Here is a 17,469-nt window from a genome sequence, read left to right on the forward strand (position 1 = left end):
CAAAAATTGATTGGTAAATTAAATTGCCTAAGCCTTACCAGCAGCACAGGATCTGGCAATTGCAAAAGGCTGTAATAGAGTGCTGCAGGCTTCCTTTTATCAGTCTGTGTGCTGTAGCACCAGCAAGCATTTAAGCAGTACTAGGTTTTTACCACAAAGCACACTCAAGCATGGTTCACAAACTATACTGCCCTTGAACCATCTAAGGTTTGCAGCTTGGAAGCTTCTATGCTCTTAAACTCCGTTTTTAAAGATCGTTTTGTTACAGCTGCAGTTGCTGCCACTGTTTAGCTTCGTCTCTGCTTTCGTTGTTCAGTGTTATTCCCAGGCAGCTTTAGTCAGAATGCTTACATAAACTGAAGTCTAGGTGCTATTAGCAATATAAAGGATGCAGAAAGCATCTGGTTCTTCCAATTCTGTTTTTTCTGACTATCAAGGATTACTGCATCTTCTAGGGATGGAGGGGGGAAGTCTGTTCTGGACTGCTCCTCTCTGTGTTAAGAAGTTTTGAACTAGTCACAACTGCTTTAAATATTATTATTTTCTTTTTCTTAAATATTTCTGCTAAATGCCTACATTTTTCCCCCTCTCTGCTCCTCTTGAGTAGCTCATTGCATTGCTCAGCAATGCACTTTGTCTTGCAAGAAAAGGGTAGGCAGAGCATTATGTGTAAGCCTGGTATCACCTAGGTCCAGCCTCTTCCCCATGACTCACTGCAGCTCTTGGTTTGATGGCATGGCTCATCTCCTCCTACCTACTTCCTCAATCTCCTCAGATATTTACTTGGCTCCCACTTGTCCCTGCAGGCCACTTCCAACTGCTATACCTGGTTTCATTCAACTTGACTACTCTGTCCTCTGTTCCTGTCATGTTTCTTATTTGCTGTATGCTTATGCTTGACTGGATATTTACCTAGAGGTAAAAGATATTCCATACTTGTTGGAGTAGGTGATTGGAGATGATTCCTTTCATACCAGTATCACTACCATTTATCTCAGTCTTCTAAGCAGCAGGATTTATTTGGGAGCAGTGGGATACAACACTGCTCAGTCTTCCCCTTTGGAAGGGTAGTAGGACCTCTAAGTGCATGCTGCAAACTACTAAACTATGTTTTTTGGCTCCAGTGCCTCTGTCCAAGGTATCTGTGGAGATGCGGTATAAGGCGCAATGTCTGAGGCAGGTGGTTAGAACAAAGAAGTGGAAGGTAAGATAAAACAATGGCTTAGGATTGTCCTGTACAGGGGTGTAGGACAACACAGCATTACTTCAGCTGGGGTAGGGTGGCTTTACAGGCAATTTAACTGATTAGCAGTTGTATAGGGCAGTGAAAATGAACTGAGATGAACTACACAAGCCTACAGGTCATGGCACCCTGGCAGCATTAACAAAATTCCTAGAGTTGCTAGCATAAGTAGACCAGCATGACTCTGACTCAAACAATCCCAGTTTCAGGGCTACTGTTCACTAGAGGGTATAGGTATATATTTGTGTATCTATTGGTCTGGTTGACAATTGCCACACTTAAAGCCCTGTGTAATCTCTGGGAGACAAGGGAGTGTGGTTGTGTTGTGCTATAATCACACCCTGGATGGCAGCGTGAACAAATCAGATGTGCTAAAAAAACAGCACTGCAGGGCTATTATTGCTGCTGGAACTTACCGGGAGATGAAAACATTTTTGCAAAGCAGAGAAAAATGCAACACCTCCTTCACCTGTCTGAAGATTCACCTATCTAGATGACTTTTCTACCATAACCTCTAAGAACCTCACACTCATGGCCCTTTCACACCAGCACTTCGTTCTGTTTCATTTTTTCTGAGCTTGGTTTGTGCCATCTCTTTTCCTGTACCCTTGGATGGGGTCTTGATATTGGCTAAGAGCCTACAGGCCCTGCTGAGCAGATGCTGGAGCTGCTGCCTTGCACCATCTGACTGCTGTCCCATAGTGTTGCACCCCTGTGAGACAGTGGCTCCCAGTACATCAGCTGGTACTATAAAGTCAAGACATATATGTAGAAAGTAAAGCATATTTGTAGGGTAACTTTCTGGAAAAACTCCCCTTCTTGTAACTCCCCTCAAGTACTATGGTAAAATCAGTGTCCTTGCAGGCTGAAAGCAAGAACAAGGACAAGGTGGGGATGGCAGGAAATAGCAGCGTGTTCAGTAGCATGTGAAGAGGGCTATACTTATACCAAGTACAAGGAAGGCAGCATGATCTAGTGGGCACTTAAGGTATTCACATTTTCACTAAACTACCATGGAAAGGGCTGCGCATGTTTCTGACATTCCTTTACAAATGAGTGATAGCCCTTCATTATTGCAGATGTACCACTCAAATGTGCTTGGGAAGTCCAAGTCTGGGAATTCAGGAGACTTAGACCAAGCTGCTCACTTACAACCAGCACTGTGTACAAAATATCACCTTGCTTTCATCCACTACAAAGCAAGGAAATAAAGACGCTACTTCTGAGGTTCCTTGTGAAACTCGGATCGCTTGCATTAGAGATCTGGATAATTAGTAGAAGTAGTGGTAGAAGTACCACTTTTAGTGCTACTAAACTAATGTAATTCTCAGCTGGGGAATGGTATCGATGTATTTATTGTAATCCACAAAACCCCAAGCCAACCTCCTTCTGGCACTAATTCTGTGATTCTGGCAGTTTGTGGTTATATGACCTGTTTTATGTACTTTTATATAAAAATAGTTTAGCATATTGTAGATCTTGAAAGCTTAGGTCTAAGAATATTGATTTATGGAGTTTCTGAGTTGTCACTTAAATTTTTAGGAACATATTTAAAAATGAAAGAGCTTTTATTGAACAATATCTATCACCTTAACTGTCACTCCTTGTGGAGCGAGATACTTGTCAATGTAAGAAAGACTGAGAATCTGGCCTCTGTGTGTGTGAAAATAAGTCAGGAAGCCTCTTATGCCAAAGTTGACAAATCTTCTACTTTCAAAGTTGAATGTTAACCTTTAAGTTCAGGCACGATTAAAGGGAAGCATAGGAAGAGCTGCCTTGTGAATTTGTACTGGAATTGCAGTGGAAATGGCAGATGTCTTTCGTTCACACATCTAGCCTTATTATGGATTAAATTTGACTTGAAGGAACGGTTTTCTGAATAGTCACACTTCTGTGTGCCAGCCACGATGGATCTGCAAGGCCTGAGACGTGAAAGGCATGTGATCCTCTTGAATGCATGTGCCAAAGATAGCACAGTGCTAAAAGTCAAAATACCATAGGTACATTTGAAACTTGCTTTAAACTATTTTTTTTCCAGTCCTTTCTTTACAAATATGATAAGGAACCAAATCAAAAAACCTGTATTTATAAGATTGTAGTCAGCAGTAATCAATGTTTAAAGTGACTGTAAAACCATACACAGACAACCTACATAAGTGCAGATCCCCAAGGGGTTTGTGATTAGTGGTTAGCCTTACTTCCTACCTAATATATTGGTACCTCAGGATGTTATAAACACCATGTACTGCTAAGAATTCTTCACAGTATGAAGACTTCACTTCAGCAATTTATCTTTCTAGCAGAAATTTCATCATAAAATAGTATGTTTCCACTCTCACAGGAAGTTGTCCCTGTATCAGGCTAAACACTGATAACCTCATACCTCTGCTTCCTACTGCTCCTTCCACCTGTGATGCTGTTGTGGCAAGCTACTGCTGAAAAGGACAGGGTGTGACACTGCAGGTCACAGTGGCTCCTAGACCTGTAAGGGAAATTATTATTGCATTATCTGAGATGAATTCTTTTTTTCCAACTGGATTCTGAGTGAAGGACCATAAAGCTGACAGGGGTGTTATTTCATTACAGCTTTGCTTGTGCTGTGCTGGCTTGGTGAATTCTGTGTTGATTAATGCATGAGCGATCAGTGGATCAGTTTTGAAGGCTCCTGCCTGCAAATGCCTTTCTGTCTCTTGTGGGTCTGGCTGCCCCATTCCTTGTGGGCACTCCAGATGCACTAGGCTGGAAAATGTGCAAAATGCACCTACTGCTTTTTAGAGCTGCCTTTTTAAAATTTTTGAACCTTTTTCTCCCAGGGTTGTCAGTGTGGAGTCAGTCCCCTGAAGTCTGATTCTCTGCACCTATCTTTCATATGTAAAAGGTTTCCTTATCTTGAAGTGCTTTGTGAAATGCAAACCCAGATTTCTTTAACCCCAGGAGCTTTCATTCCAGGTGGCTTGGGTGTATCCACCTTGCTCCTCTCTATTTCTCTAAAAACAAACTGTTTCATTCCTTTTCCAGATAGTTGCAGACACCCTTCTCCCTGCTCTTTACCAAGAGTCTCTCGCCCTCTGTGCACCTCACCTCAGCAACTGGCTTGGTCTCACCCTTTGGCCCAGGCCCCCCAGCTGTGGGGCGAAGCATCCTTGGCTGGTTACAAAAAGAGTGAGGGAGAAGCCGAGGCAGGGGACAGGGCAGTATGTACTCCAGCGCCATGCAGTAACGCCCTTCCTGCGGTGATGCTATACCAGCTTCTACGTGTGGTCTATGGCAAAACAATACCTCTTTCCTCTGGTGTGCTCCTTTCACTCCTATTCTCCTCTTAGTCTCCTGGCTCTAGGCTTTCTTTTCTCACAGTGCCCCCCAAGACCACTGTGCTTAAGAGAAGTAATCTGTCTTAATCTTTATCTCGATGCCGGACTTGGATAGGTCCAGGAAAAAGGTAGTTCTCTCAAGTCTGTCAGTTCATCAGCTATGATTTTTAGATTTTATTTCTGTTCCTTTAAACTGCTAAGGATTCTATCAGTTTACATCCATGATAACTACTGTTGACACAAGCCTGGCAAAGTTCAGGCTGGAGCAGTGCAACTTCCCTGCTGAGGCGCTGCTGAAGTTTCCCTAGCCTGACTTGCTGCTCTGCTCTGGAGCACAGAATGTCCCCTGCACTAGGTTACATGATGGGGGGGGGGGGGAAATGTCTGTCAAAAACTCTTATTTGCAAGAACTGCAAACAGAAAACTTCAGTAACAAGCTCCTGACACAGCCCGATCCTTCTCTTGCTGGAGTTAATAGCTAAACTCCCACTTCCTTCAGTGGGGCAGTATGGGCTTTTCCACCTACACAGTGCTCATGAAGTACTGAGGTAAGAAACACTGCATGCACGACAGTTGCAAAATCAGGGTGCTAGGAAAATGGAGATGTAAGTTATTTACTTTTGTCATTACAAATTCAGGAACATATTGAGAAAGAGAGTTTATTCTTCTGGGCTCTGCAGCTGCCTTTTGCAAATGTAGCAAGAGCCTGTCTGTTAAGGCATGCTCAGGAAAGTATTAAGAGTATTGTATTGCAACTGTGCACACATGCTCATCAAGCAAGCAAGTAAATAGATATTCCCTTGCATTTTCCAACAGAGTTATTCATGAAATGAGTGCATATGCCATAGGTGACCATGTTTAGATGTTTTGCTAAATGCAGGACCACATCCTGAGGTACCTTCTCAGTTCTTACTCAGGAAAAACTCACATTAGTGTTAAGCTTTAACATTATAGTGGCTGTCTACATGCAAACCCATAACATGTGGTACAAGCTTTTCCTTTCAGCTCAAAAATTATAAACATTTTCAGACATAAGTCAGTATATAAATGTACAACTGAAGCACTATAAATAAAGTAGAAACTTTTGGACATGCATCTTCAAGTCCATTATAAGAGAATTAACTTCTTCATTCTTCTCAAGCCAAAACCAGAGTTTTACCTCCAGCCCAGAATTCACTAAACACTGTCAAATCTGTTCTTTCACAGCTGTTACACTCTGTTCCACTTATTCCCAGATTCTACAACTTCTCTGCCTTTCTGACAAACTTACAATAGCCATTCCAAACTTAATCCACCTACGAAGTTGTGCTTGGGCAATAGCTGCCACAAACCAAACCGAGTCACTAGGTTCAGAAAAGGAATTCGGGCTTGTCTAGCAAAATGAAATAAGTGTGGCCAATATTTTGAAGTATAAGCCCCATTAAAATACTTAAAGTGTAAGTTTCAGTAGTTCAAAAGTTCAATTTCTATCTATTCAGTAGTACCTGGGGATTTAATAGATGTGTTTTGATTTTAAAAAATGGCTAGAATACTTGTTTCTTTCTCTTTCTTTCTTAACAACATACACAAAAGCAGAACCCCACAAAGCAGACTTGCACTCGGACATGAGATGGGAAACTTATGGTTATAAAAGCCATCTCCTTTTGCTTAAAGCAGAGATGTGCTGAGAAACTGGTACAGTATGAGAACATTTTAAACACAGGAGACAAGGTTCATCTGTCTGGTACACAATATGAAATAGAAATCAAGCACCAGCGTTACAGCATTATACAGAAACAAACCACAGTAATTAGATGCTTTCAAGTCAAGCCTATATTTTTCTTCTGTTTTTTTTTCATGAATTATTGATCCACTTTCCTCATTAAACAGAATGGCAGGCTCTTGCAGTAAATGGACAAGTGACTACACCGTATAATCAAATATCCTCTGCATCTGGCAATAAAACATATTAATGTGTAAAACATCCCTTCTGAATTAACATGTCTGCAAAACCGATTTACTAGTATAAGCACATTCCTTTTCTTTTGTCTCTAAAACATGACTTCCCTGTACATCATCATGCAATACAGTATTTTACACTGATCGTATTAAGCAAAATATTTTCCAAGAGCCTTTATCATCCATTGTGCAATAAAACATTCCTTGTCTATAAGGAGATGTAAATAAACTGTTTCACTTACCTTATTTTCTCCATCTCTGCCGCAGAGGCCTACAAGAAATCAAATAGGAGCAAGTGAATGAAAGAAAACATTCACTCTGCAGATTTATGCATAGTTAAGGCTTTCCAAATGGTTTTCGGCAAGTGTCTACAAAGCGATGGTAAGCGAACTCCACGTCTGCATTAGTAGAAAATAACATTGACAGATTAACTAAGAAGTAATGCAGCACGCTGCAGGAACACTGTATACCCACGAGCCATGGGCAACAGAATGACTCAGTTGTAGCGCTGAGGCAGAAAATGGGGGTTGGGGGGAGGGAGAAAAGGGGGGGAGAAAAGCGCAGCAGCAAGTAACAGGTTACTCTGCCTCCTGGATTTCACTGAAAAAGTTGAAATTCAGTGCTACCCTCTGCACAGTGGGCACGGGAGCAGTGTTCTGCTGCCTGTGAAATTAAAGTGACTTCGTCACATGTGAATTTTGAGTTTAAGGCTTAACGTTTTGCAGATGGAATGGACAAAGCATTTCATCCTTGGTGTGAGTTTTGAGTAATCAAATCAGTTTCCTCTAGTAATGCCCTATCTTGACAATTAGCATCTCAATGCATGCAGGCTTTTCATTAACACTTTCACTGCTACTTACCCAGAGGGTAGCTTAGAAGTCCAGTAACTCTTCAGTTCCTAGTGACTGCAGCTGCAGCTGGACTCCCATTAACCCTTTGACAGCTGCTCATGACTTCTGTTGCCTTAAATATTTAAAGCCTGGTACAGCAGTAAGTGGTAATTTCAATAATCTCTCTCATTTCTTTCTACCTTATAGAAGCTATAAATCCCTACTTATCCATAACACAGACTTGTTAATCTCTTTGACACTACGTAGTCATGTGAAAAGCACAGTCTTGTTAACTCGTTGGTTTCTTTTTCATCATCGTCTCACGCAGATTCCTAATAGCTGCTTGCATTTCGTCTTATCACACCACTAGCATAGAATCTCATCAGTCCTCCTGGCTCCAGTTTATTGTGACTAAGGAATGAATACTCGGAGCAATCCTGCAATCTCTAGAGCGAGATAAATCCCAGCATCACAGAATCTTATATACTGAAAGCATTACCCATTAATCGTGAATGCTCTAAACCTTATTGATTAATGACTAACAATCATATTTTGTACAAAATAAATTAAAGATTAAAAATAGGGAAATGTAAACTTAATCAGCCAGCCAACAGGAAACTTGTCAAACTGCCTAATAAAACACCCCAAATGACAAATTGCTGGTTCCTCATTGTGTCATTCACTTTTCCTTCTTCTCATTTACTTTTGTTTTGCACACTAGATAAGTTGTCAGTCAGGCCAATGTTTGCATGACAATTTCTGATGACATACATTAGGGATCCTGTGCACCAAGCTATAGTGAATGCCTAAGAAGCCAGCTGCAGGAAAAGCCCTCTTTGGCTTCCCGGTCCTGGATGTAACATGCTACACGGTCCCTGCATGTGTGTTGGAAGCTCAGGGTTATCTGTAGTAAATCATAGACCTGAAATTAAAAGTTTAACCTAGGAACCCTTGATAGCTTTCTCAAATTTGTATCTGTCTATTGAATTAATTCATTTTCTGTAGTATGCAGGAAACAGTTTAAGCAGTACTGATTGGAAAATGAATGTGGGGGCTTTCTCCCTGTGCACGGGAAGCTGCTGGCAGCCCCATGGCTGCCTGCGTCTACTCTCTGGCTCTTTCTGAGGCAAACTCAAAGCAGGATCTTGCCTTAATCAGCCTGTCATTCCCCCACCCCCCCCACCCCCCCCACGTCCCCCATCATGTGGGGCAGCCTGGACAGAGCTTCCACCAGAGTCCTTTGCTATTGCTTTGCCCTGGACTGTGGGTTGCCCATGAAGAACCCCCCAAGGGTTGTCCTTGGAAGATCTGGTTCACAGCTTCCGTTGTGGCCGCTTCTTCAGGCACAAGGGAGAACTACCTGAGCCTTATTTTTGTCTGGTGCTTTGAGTGCTGCTGTACTTAAGGAGTCAGGGTAGTTCTGTGTGATTAAAGGGCAGGATGGAGAAGAGGAGTTGTAGGCTGGCTTTCTGGCTGTGCTATTAACCTCATCTCTGAATGCAGGTGAGTCATTGGCTGCCAACCCAGACAGGAAATTAGTTTTTTTTTTTTTTTTTTTTTAATCACAATAAAATCCTGATGCTGAAACAAACCAGAAAACTAAGCCAAGCTACAGTTAGTTCAGTCTGACCTATCCACCTTTGAAAATGGCAAGGCTCTTTTTTTTTCCCCTCCTCAGAGTAAAAGCTGCTTGTGTTGTGTGATGTGGACAATTTTCCTCTGGGCTGCTGGGAATGTTCTCCTCTCCCTTCCCCTGAGGGCTGTGGCCAGAGCACCCCTGTGGCGTGGGGGTGCTGATTAGCTCAATCCTGTTCAGGGCAGGATACTCTGACTCATATCAGAGCCCTTCCTGCGCCATGGCAGGGGGGAACTCAGTTTCTTCTTTGGATGGTGGTGGTCTCACTAGTAAATAAAGTGGGAGTAGAAGAAGGGACTAGAGTGTGGGTATTTTTCAGGGTAGTGTCCTAGCTTTCAGGCTAGAGAGTCAAAACAGTCGTATGGAACCTGAGACAGTGGGAACAAAGATAAGAGCAGGTGAGACATGTAGAAATAGAACTTGTATGCAAAGCAGTTCAGTGGGTTTTGTTCCCTGATTCCTTAGGAAAGCACTTTGTTATCTCGTCCTTCCTTTCCTCCTGCCTTACTGCCCAAAAACCTAACAACTCAAACTGATTTTGAAAACCGGTTATTTTTTTCTGATATAGTTCTGTTTTCACAAATTGCTGTTTCCTAGCCAGTTCTATGCCACTGCTATATCCTTGGAAGTTTGGAGGCTATTTGATTTTTCAGACTGCTCTTCATGAAGGCTCCCTTCTAAAATGTCCTGCTGAATTGATTCAAAAGCTTATTCTCAACAGAAGACTGTAAGGAAGAGGATGTTCAGTGTTATTTATGATCATCTGCTTGCTGTTGGATTGACTTATTGCAAGTACATCTGAACTGTGATTGAAATCATGTGTGATGGGAGGCCTTTAGAAAATATTTTTAATTAAGATCAATAATTATCTTTAATTGCAGAGCTATCAGATGAGACTTGCTGCTTTTTTAAACAATATCAAAGTAAGGCAACTACAGAATTTATTTCACCAGCCTAAAAGTAACAATTTTTGCCCTTCACAACAGGATTGCCCTTGGTAATTCTGTATACTGCACTTCCAAATACGGACTCTTCTAGTTAAAATACTGAGACTGGTGTGAAGATTTTTCTTCCCACAGAAATGCTTGGTGCAGTGTCTTTGCCTGGAAGCACTTTCAGCTGATGCATAGGACTACGGGTAGAAACTTGACTGTGGTTTACAAGTATTTAAAGAAAGCAAGTATAAAGCATAGAACAACTGACAAGACACTGCACTTTTCTGGAAGTGCTGAGCATTTGAAAGTCCAATTTAGGACAGATATTCAAAAGGCAGGTCAGTTGTCTGGGTTCTTTTTCCCTGTGTTTATTCTAAATAGCTATTTGATATCCTTTGATGTTCTTTAAGAACAAAGCCGCTCAATGACTTGATTAGAAGCAATGATGCTGTTAATAGAAAACTCAGGAAACTTTAAGGTGTGTTTTTTTTTTCCCTCCTTCTCTTATACTATTTTTCAGACAGCATGACCATCTTTCAGTTGTTTTCAAGTTGGAGCAAATAAAAATGCTGAGATCCCATAATCTGTTTTCTCCAACATGTCTAATTAATGAATTAACTACAAGACAATGGAAGGACATTTCAGTCATTGGTGTGAATACAGCTTAATGTTGTGATCAATTTATTTGATTTTTTTGGGTTATATGACTGTCTATAATGTTGATTAATGACCAAAACATTTTTAATAAAAAGTCATATCAATAGTCTATCCATCAGTTTGTTAAAATCCCATACTGACAATGTTGGCAGAATCTTGTTTCACTTCCTTTGCTTGTTCTTCAGAAAGTTATAATGCAATAATCTAGAGATTTCAGATACCTAAAGAAACTTATTTTTTCTAAGATCTGAGGACCATTTTCATCCTTCAATGTCTTCCCATTGTATATGTAAAGGAGAAGGATTTTCCTGGAGAGGACATCTTTCTTGTGTTGTTTTTTTTTTCTTTGTTCTTTTCTTGGAAGAAATGTCGCATTTTAGAGAGGGGGCAGGATCAGAGGTCTAGCTTGATTCCCACAAAGCTCTGTCTTCCCTTTGGAGCGGACTTTGGATTGGGTTATTGGCTAATTGCTGCCAAATACATAAGGAAAGAAAGGGCAGCAGGGAATTACTGCTGCTCATTCAGTCAGATTGTTATTACTCTGATTTGTTTGGTATTGTGAGAGTGGCTTTACTTCTGTGGTGAGAAGAGCTGTAAATAAAAATTCAGTCAGAACTAAGGTGCTCTGGACTCCTGACATATTTGTAAACTGCCACACATTTTGAATCATAACTATTTAATTTCAGCATTTATTTTGTGTTTGCAGTTGTGCTAAAGTTTTATTGATATAGTCAGTGTGGCTATATTGTGCTTTTTTTTTCTTATATAGGATTCACAAATTTGATTTAATAAAATTTATGGACAACATATAGTTTGATAAGATCAATCTTTAATTAGATTTTTAACCAGTTTTTAGATAGTTCTTTGTATAGACTTCAAAGTACCTCAGGTGATACCTGAAAGGAGAATGTAATTTGATATGTAGGAAGCTTAATATAGCAGAGGGAAGTATCCAGCTGTACTTGATTTGGCTTCAAGTACTGAATGTTTCTAATAGTTATTTAGAAAATAAAAAGAATCTTTCTGTAAAAGACTTGCATGAAACTATCAAGTAGATGCAAAGAAAATTGAGTTCAGTTCTCTGCAGTTGCCATTATATTAGATGTTTTGTTCAGAGAACCCCATGTCTGTGCATACTTCCATACTACAAGCCACAAAACACCTCCGGTAGTCTCAGGCCTGCTGAAGAGGTATAACTATTTACTGAGGGAAGAAGGTAGAAGAGGTGAAGAACATCTCTAACTTCTTATGTCCTCGCAATATTAAAGAATGTTTGGGGATCATTGGATACTTCTACCCAGAAAGAGGATCACACATTCTAAAAAGAACAGTGGGATTTCATTGAGCTATAAGGCTTTTGCATCTGACCTGAGCAAAAGTATCTAACAATCAGTTTAAATATGAGTAACCACAAGCAGGATATACCAGTTCTCTTGGTACCACCAAGAGCAGCATTGCACCCTTTCTCACCTGTGACCAAATTTTGACCCTTCCTAGAGTGACAGAGGAAATCCTCTGAAACAAAGTTAGGTGGCAAGTGGAAACTTGCCTGTTAGGGACTAACTGTACGTAATAAAGATATAGCTTAAATCTAATTCAGTAGAGAAGCAGACAAATTCTTTTTACATCTTAGAGGAAATAGCTAAGTTCAGCACCCAAAATTCTCAAAACTAGACCTGAATGTGCAATTCTAGATCACCGCTACTGTCATGCAGTCTTTCCATAAACCTGCTAGGCTCCATCTTGAAGCAATTAGGTTCTTTGCCTTGTGTGTTCCAGACCATTACTCAACTGAAGGAAATTAGAAGGTGATTCAAACCATGTTAATTTTTGTAAAACTAGTTTATCTTTATGTGATTTTGTATCAATGTTATGTTTAAATTTAAAGCATATTACTTTCACCCTGTTTTTAAATTCCCAAATGCATTAATGAAGAGCCATCTTATTTGCAAAGGAAAACAAGACATGATTCTTTGTCTGTTCTCATAAGATCATGCTCGCTTCCCTCAGTCATTTTTAGTATCCCATCTCTGGATCTATTCCAAATTAATTCAGTCTTATCCGAATGTGGGTGATTAGAGCTGTATCTCACATACTAAACTCCTTGCCAGCACCTTGTACAACAGTGTGAATGCTTCAGTGACTCCAAGGGAAACTTATCCACAAAATATCTCGGACGTCTCTCAGATTTTCCATAGCTGTCACAGTAGAGGCTCATTGTTATTTTACGGTCCAACGGTGCATCTAGATCTCTTTCTCTGCTGTCTCCATGTGATGTGCCCCAATACATGAAGTCTTTATGTGGATAGCTTTGTATTAAATTTCATCCTATTTCTGTTTTTCTGCTTATGAGTAAAACAGTTCTTATATGAGCCTCCAAACTGTTGTCAATACCTCCAAACACCTGTAGATGTGTAGATACACATTCCAGGAACAAACTTAATTATTGACCCAAGGTCACTAATAAGTTTTTGTAATAGGATGTGTCTGAAAACTTCTTCCAAGTTCAAAGGACTTCTTCCCAACCTGATAAACTTTACTTTTTAACCTACTACAATTTTCAATTAATCAAATTTTCATTCAGGTTAATAATCTTGATTTATTCTCCAGTATAGCAGTTTTAAATGGTAATTTTATGTTGAGCACATTACGAACTGCTTTCTGCAAGTCTAGATAAATTTGGATACACTCCCTGAGTAAGAAATCAGTTATTTTAACAAAAAGAAACCTTTGCTACAACTCTGTTTTATCTCACTTCTCCTGTACCTCTGTTTCCTGTTTTTTCAGCTTGCTTTGCCTACGTACCATGGAAGCCTTCACCCTCCTTTATATTGAATTTTCTTTTCACCAGTTGGAATATAACTTTTGAACCAACAAACTAGCTGAAAAGCTTTGCTCCTGGGTTTGCAACTTCCTGTGCCAGATAGGTCAGGATTTTGGGCAGAGGATGACCGTGGGGCTCCTGACACCACTAATGTGAACAGACTTGGCTTGTTCCTTCCTCATCTATCATACATAGTTACTGTTGTTCTTTCTGCAGTCAGACATCCTAAAATGATTGCAGTGTTCATTATCATCCTTACTGAAATATATGTCAAAGTATCCCTTTAATAATTGGACTACATCTAAATCATCTCAAACTTCCATCTGACCTTCCTTTCTTACTTTTTCTATCTGTATGGCTAAAGGTATTTTTACTGTTAGCTTTGTAAAAATCCTTAGTAAAATCCAAATTCACTGAAATTTTTATCCTATTTTGTTGTGATTGTTCCCCAGACTCTTTCGGACAAAAGAAATCTTGTCATTATTCTCACTTCCTAGGCCTTAAGTCCTCCATAGCATATACTGCATGTTTAAATATGTATCAAATAAGTCACAAATTAAATTGAAAGTATGAACTACAGATTTTTTTTCTTCACATGCTTGGGAAAGCATAATACTCTCAAGCTGTTTTATTTAGTAATATTTTAGAATTTTTGTGTTGCTTCTTTAATTTTGTTTTCGCTCTGTAAAGTCTTAGAGCCAGAATTCCAACAGGGGTAAATTAGCATAGCTCTGGTGAAGTCAAGCCTTGCTGACTTACTCCACTAGAGGGTCTTCTCTTAAATGACAGTTTCGGTATGTCAAGCTGACTTCCATTATATCCAGTACTCTCAGCTGGTGTGAAATGCCATAATCCTTCTCAAAAAACAGTCCCAAAAGAACGTGCACTTGTTCTGTATGTCATTTAGCAAACCCTCCAGTGAAATCTGAACAAAGACTATCCAAATTAGGCAGCTTCCTGCCTTAAAATGACTTTTAAGACTCCATTTGAATAATTCAGTACACTTTTTCTCAGTCAGATGATTTTACCCTGTATATATGACTAATGTGATTTAACTGCTTATTTATTTTAAAATAGTCCATGTTGCCCTCAATAGAGATGAGGATCCATAGAGCTAGCAGCTGTACAAATCCATATGAAAAGGAAAACCTTTCCTCAACAATCTGTTTAAAACAGATATGTGCATTTATTTTCATTTTCTGTATTATGCATATGCAGCAACACCTGTGTTTAGTGAGAGTGGATTGATGAACTGTTTTCTTTATAGTTATTCAACATTGTACAATGCCCTAGAAATCCAGAAAGTTAAAACAGAGCTGAAGCCACACTGGCTGCCCAAGCAACTCTCTGCACAGTTCACTTCAGCTAGCTTGACTCCAGTATGACTCCCACCAGGCCAAAGGAAAATGCAGTCTAACAGACTAACTGGAGTTTGTGTCTCTTAAACTAATACATGGCACTATTTACTGTACATTGCCAACCTACTTATGTAGGTGTCTCTATTACAGACATTGTTAATGGTAGTTATAGGCTCTGCATTAATGTGCTTAGCCACTACAGTTGCCATTAAAAAAGCTACCAGTTGTCAATAGATAATATAAAGTGATATCTGAGATAATCAGAATTAACTGCAATATCTTGGTGCAGTGACTCTTGACCTAAGGCGGGAGTCTTATACTACCGACTGGGAATAAAACTTGGGTCATCATCAACCAGGAGGAAATATGAACCCTAACATGGCTGACACAAGTCCTGTAGAAAGTCCTATACACTTGTATATTTATATCTTTACTTACGTCTCTACATACTGGAGATTTTTTCTTTCTGCATGCTGGCGATGGGAAGTGGGGGAGAGGGAGCAGAACTGCAAAAATCTTGCATCCTACACTCATAGAGCTGTGTTTGTAACAGACGTGTTTTTTGTTCTATGTACATCTATCTATATCCCTCAAATGTGAAGAGGAATCACCTGTAATACAATGATTCACCATTTATTTTTCTTGCTGTGTTCAGTAGCTTTGTGCCCTGTTTTGGGTACCACCCTAAAAGGAGAGAGTGTAGGGAAAGGCAAACAGAATGCTAAGAGAGCTGGGTAACTTAACTCTTCTCAGTCTTAGTTTTTCCAGTAGTTCAAGCAGGGAAAAGATAGCTGTAAAGAGAAAGTGAATCAACCATTCTCTATATTCAGCATGGAATAGGAAATAATGGGCTCACACTGAAGCCAGAAAGAGCAAAGCCAACAAATGGAGAGGAAATTTGCTCTCTGCCTTACTGCCTTCAACATATGTCAGTTCCTAAGGCACTGCTGCTTCCCGGAGACCCAGGCCCTGGGGAGCTGAGGGAGTTTCCTAAATATAGCGCATTTCTGTTCATGCCTTTTGTCGCTTGTGAACTTGTCTGCAGACAAGGAAGAATAAAATAAACAAGGTGCAAAGATATACCTGGACAATGTCATAGATATTTCCTTGAAAAGAGAGATGAGCTTCAAAGCTTTCACATCTTCTGTCACACAGCACCGGTGGAAAACAGTATCAGTTTACTGATTCATTTTCTTTTTTATTCCATTTCCAACCTATGTACGTGGGGCTTCGAAGTCATGCCAGCCGTGCTGGGCCTATTTCTGGAACAATGGGTCTTCCAGGGAATAACAAGCCATGGGCTATGATAGATCACTTAGAGCTGTGTCTGTAGTTGTTTAAGGAGAGAACTTCACTCTAGCAATAAAAGAATGAGGCAAGAGAATAATGTTAAAGTAATCTTTGATCTTTTTCTTTCAAACCAGTCTCTCTCTTCACCAAAGCAATAGAATTTTCCTGATAATATTATGGATGAGATTAAAAAAAAATCCTCAAATCCACAACTAACTAGAAAAGAATTATGATGCCATTTGAAATCGAAGGAACGGGTTCTAGTTACCGCTTTGGCTTATGTGCCAGGAAAACATAAGTATGAGGAAGAAAAGAAAGAATCTTTTATTGCTAGAAACACTGTCAATTGATGCTGTTACTCCCTTTATCACAAGAAGCCACTGCAAAGTCTATTCTGTTCATTTTGAGCCCCTGTGGTGTTAGAACGCATGCAAAAATGCATCTGTAAAATAGGCTTAAAAAGTGGCATGCCTCAGTAGCATGCCTCACTGTTAAACTTATAAAGTGTTGTCTACTATCTGCCTGAAAGTGAATATCTATTCATATAAATACGTTATTCAGTGCCTCAAAATGTTGAAATTAATTACTTTCAAATGAATCTGTGAGGTAAGTTAGGGCTGAGGATCCATTTTTCAGAGACCTTGAGCTCCTTAAGGGAGTCCCAAGCTCAGGTGGTGTTTGTTACAGGAAAAAAGAGATGTGAACCTAGCTCTCAAGTCTTTAGCTGATTTCCTGACTGCTTATTCTAGCCGCTCTCCTCATCACCTTTTAGATAGCGTGTGAAGGCGACAAAAGCTCCTTTTGTCTGTTCCTCTCTGCGCTCCTGCATAAAAGCCAGCCTAGTAAATAAGGAAAAATATTTCCTAAGCTGCAGTTTGGTTTCTGGTTTCTGTACTGCTCTCTGCCAGCATTTCTCAGTCTGCTTGTGTGATTGTAATAATTTTAAGCATAAGGTAACTTTAATGCTGGACTTAGATAGTGTCTTAATTGCTCTAGGGTCATAAGAGGTCTTTTCTTTTTATAGTCACTGTGTTCTGCGTTAACATTCTTCTCAGGGGTTCTTTTCTGTGAGTTTAAAGAAGTCTGTTCTTACTCCTACACAAAACGTGGAATTGTTCGGTTTTACTGTAGAGACATTAAATCAGACTCTGGAGATTCCTTTGTCGAAAAGGAAGCTGTATTGTTAAAATTACATCTGGCTTTTGCACGTGTCACATTTCACAGGAGCATCGAGCCTGTATTATCTAGTGGCTTTGCTTGCAGTCTTTCTTTATGCAGTGCTTTTTTTAGATTTTCATCCTGTTGGAATTCAATAGTCTAGTTGTCAAGGCAAGCAAGAGAAGATAGCTAAGGTTGAATTTGTCAATGATTCAGCCATGTTCCCCGTTACTATTACTATATACTCTTTCCGTAGTAGGGGACAAATACCACACTCAGGACATATCAC

General features: G+C 39.9%; 1 protein-coding gene across 1 annotated transcript in view; it reads right to left on the reverse strand.

The window, feature by feature from the left end:
- The window catches only part of BEGAIN (brain enriched guanylate kinase associated), a 146,011-nt gene that overhangs the window by 105,177 nt on the left and 23,365 nt on the right, over positions 1-17,469 (reverse strand). Inside the window, exon 2 of the mRNA XM_062576534.1 lies at positions 6,735-6,763. Coding sequence (XP_062432518.1) covers positions 6,735-6,763 — 29 coding nt within the window. The remainder of the gene's footprint in view (positions 1-6,734; positions 6,764-17,469) is intronic.

Source organism: Rhea pennata, chromosome 5 (genome assembly GCF_028389875.1).
Source record: "Rhea pennata isolate bPtePen1 chromosome 5, bPtePen1.pri, whole genome shotgun sequence".
Classification (NCBI taxonomy): domain Eukaryota; kingdom Metazoa; phylum Chordata; class Aves; order Rheiformes; family Rheidae; genus Rhea; species Rhea pennata.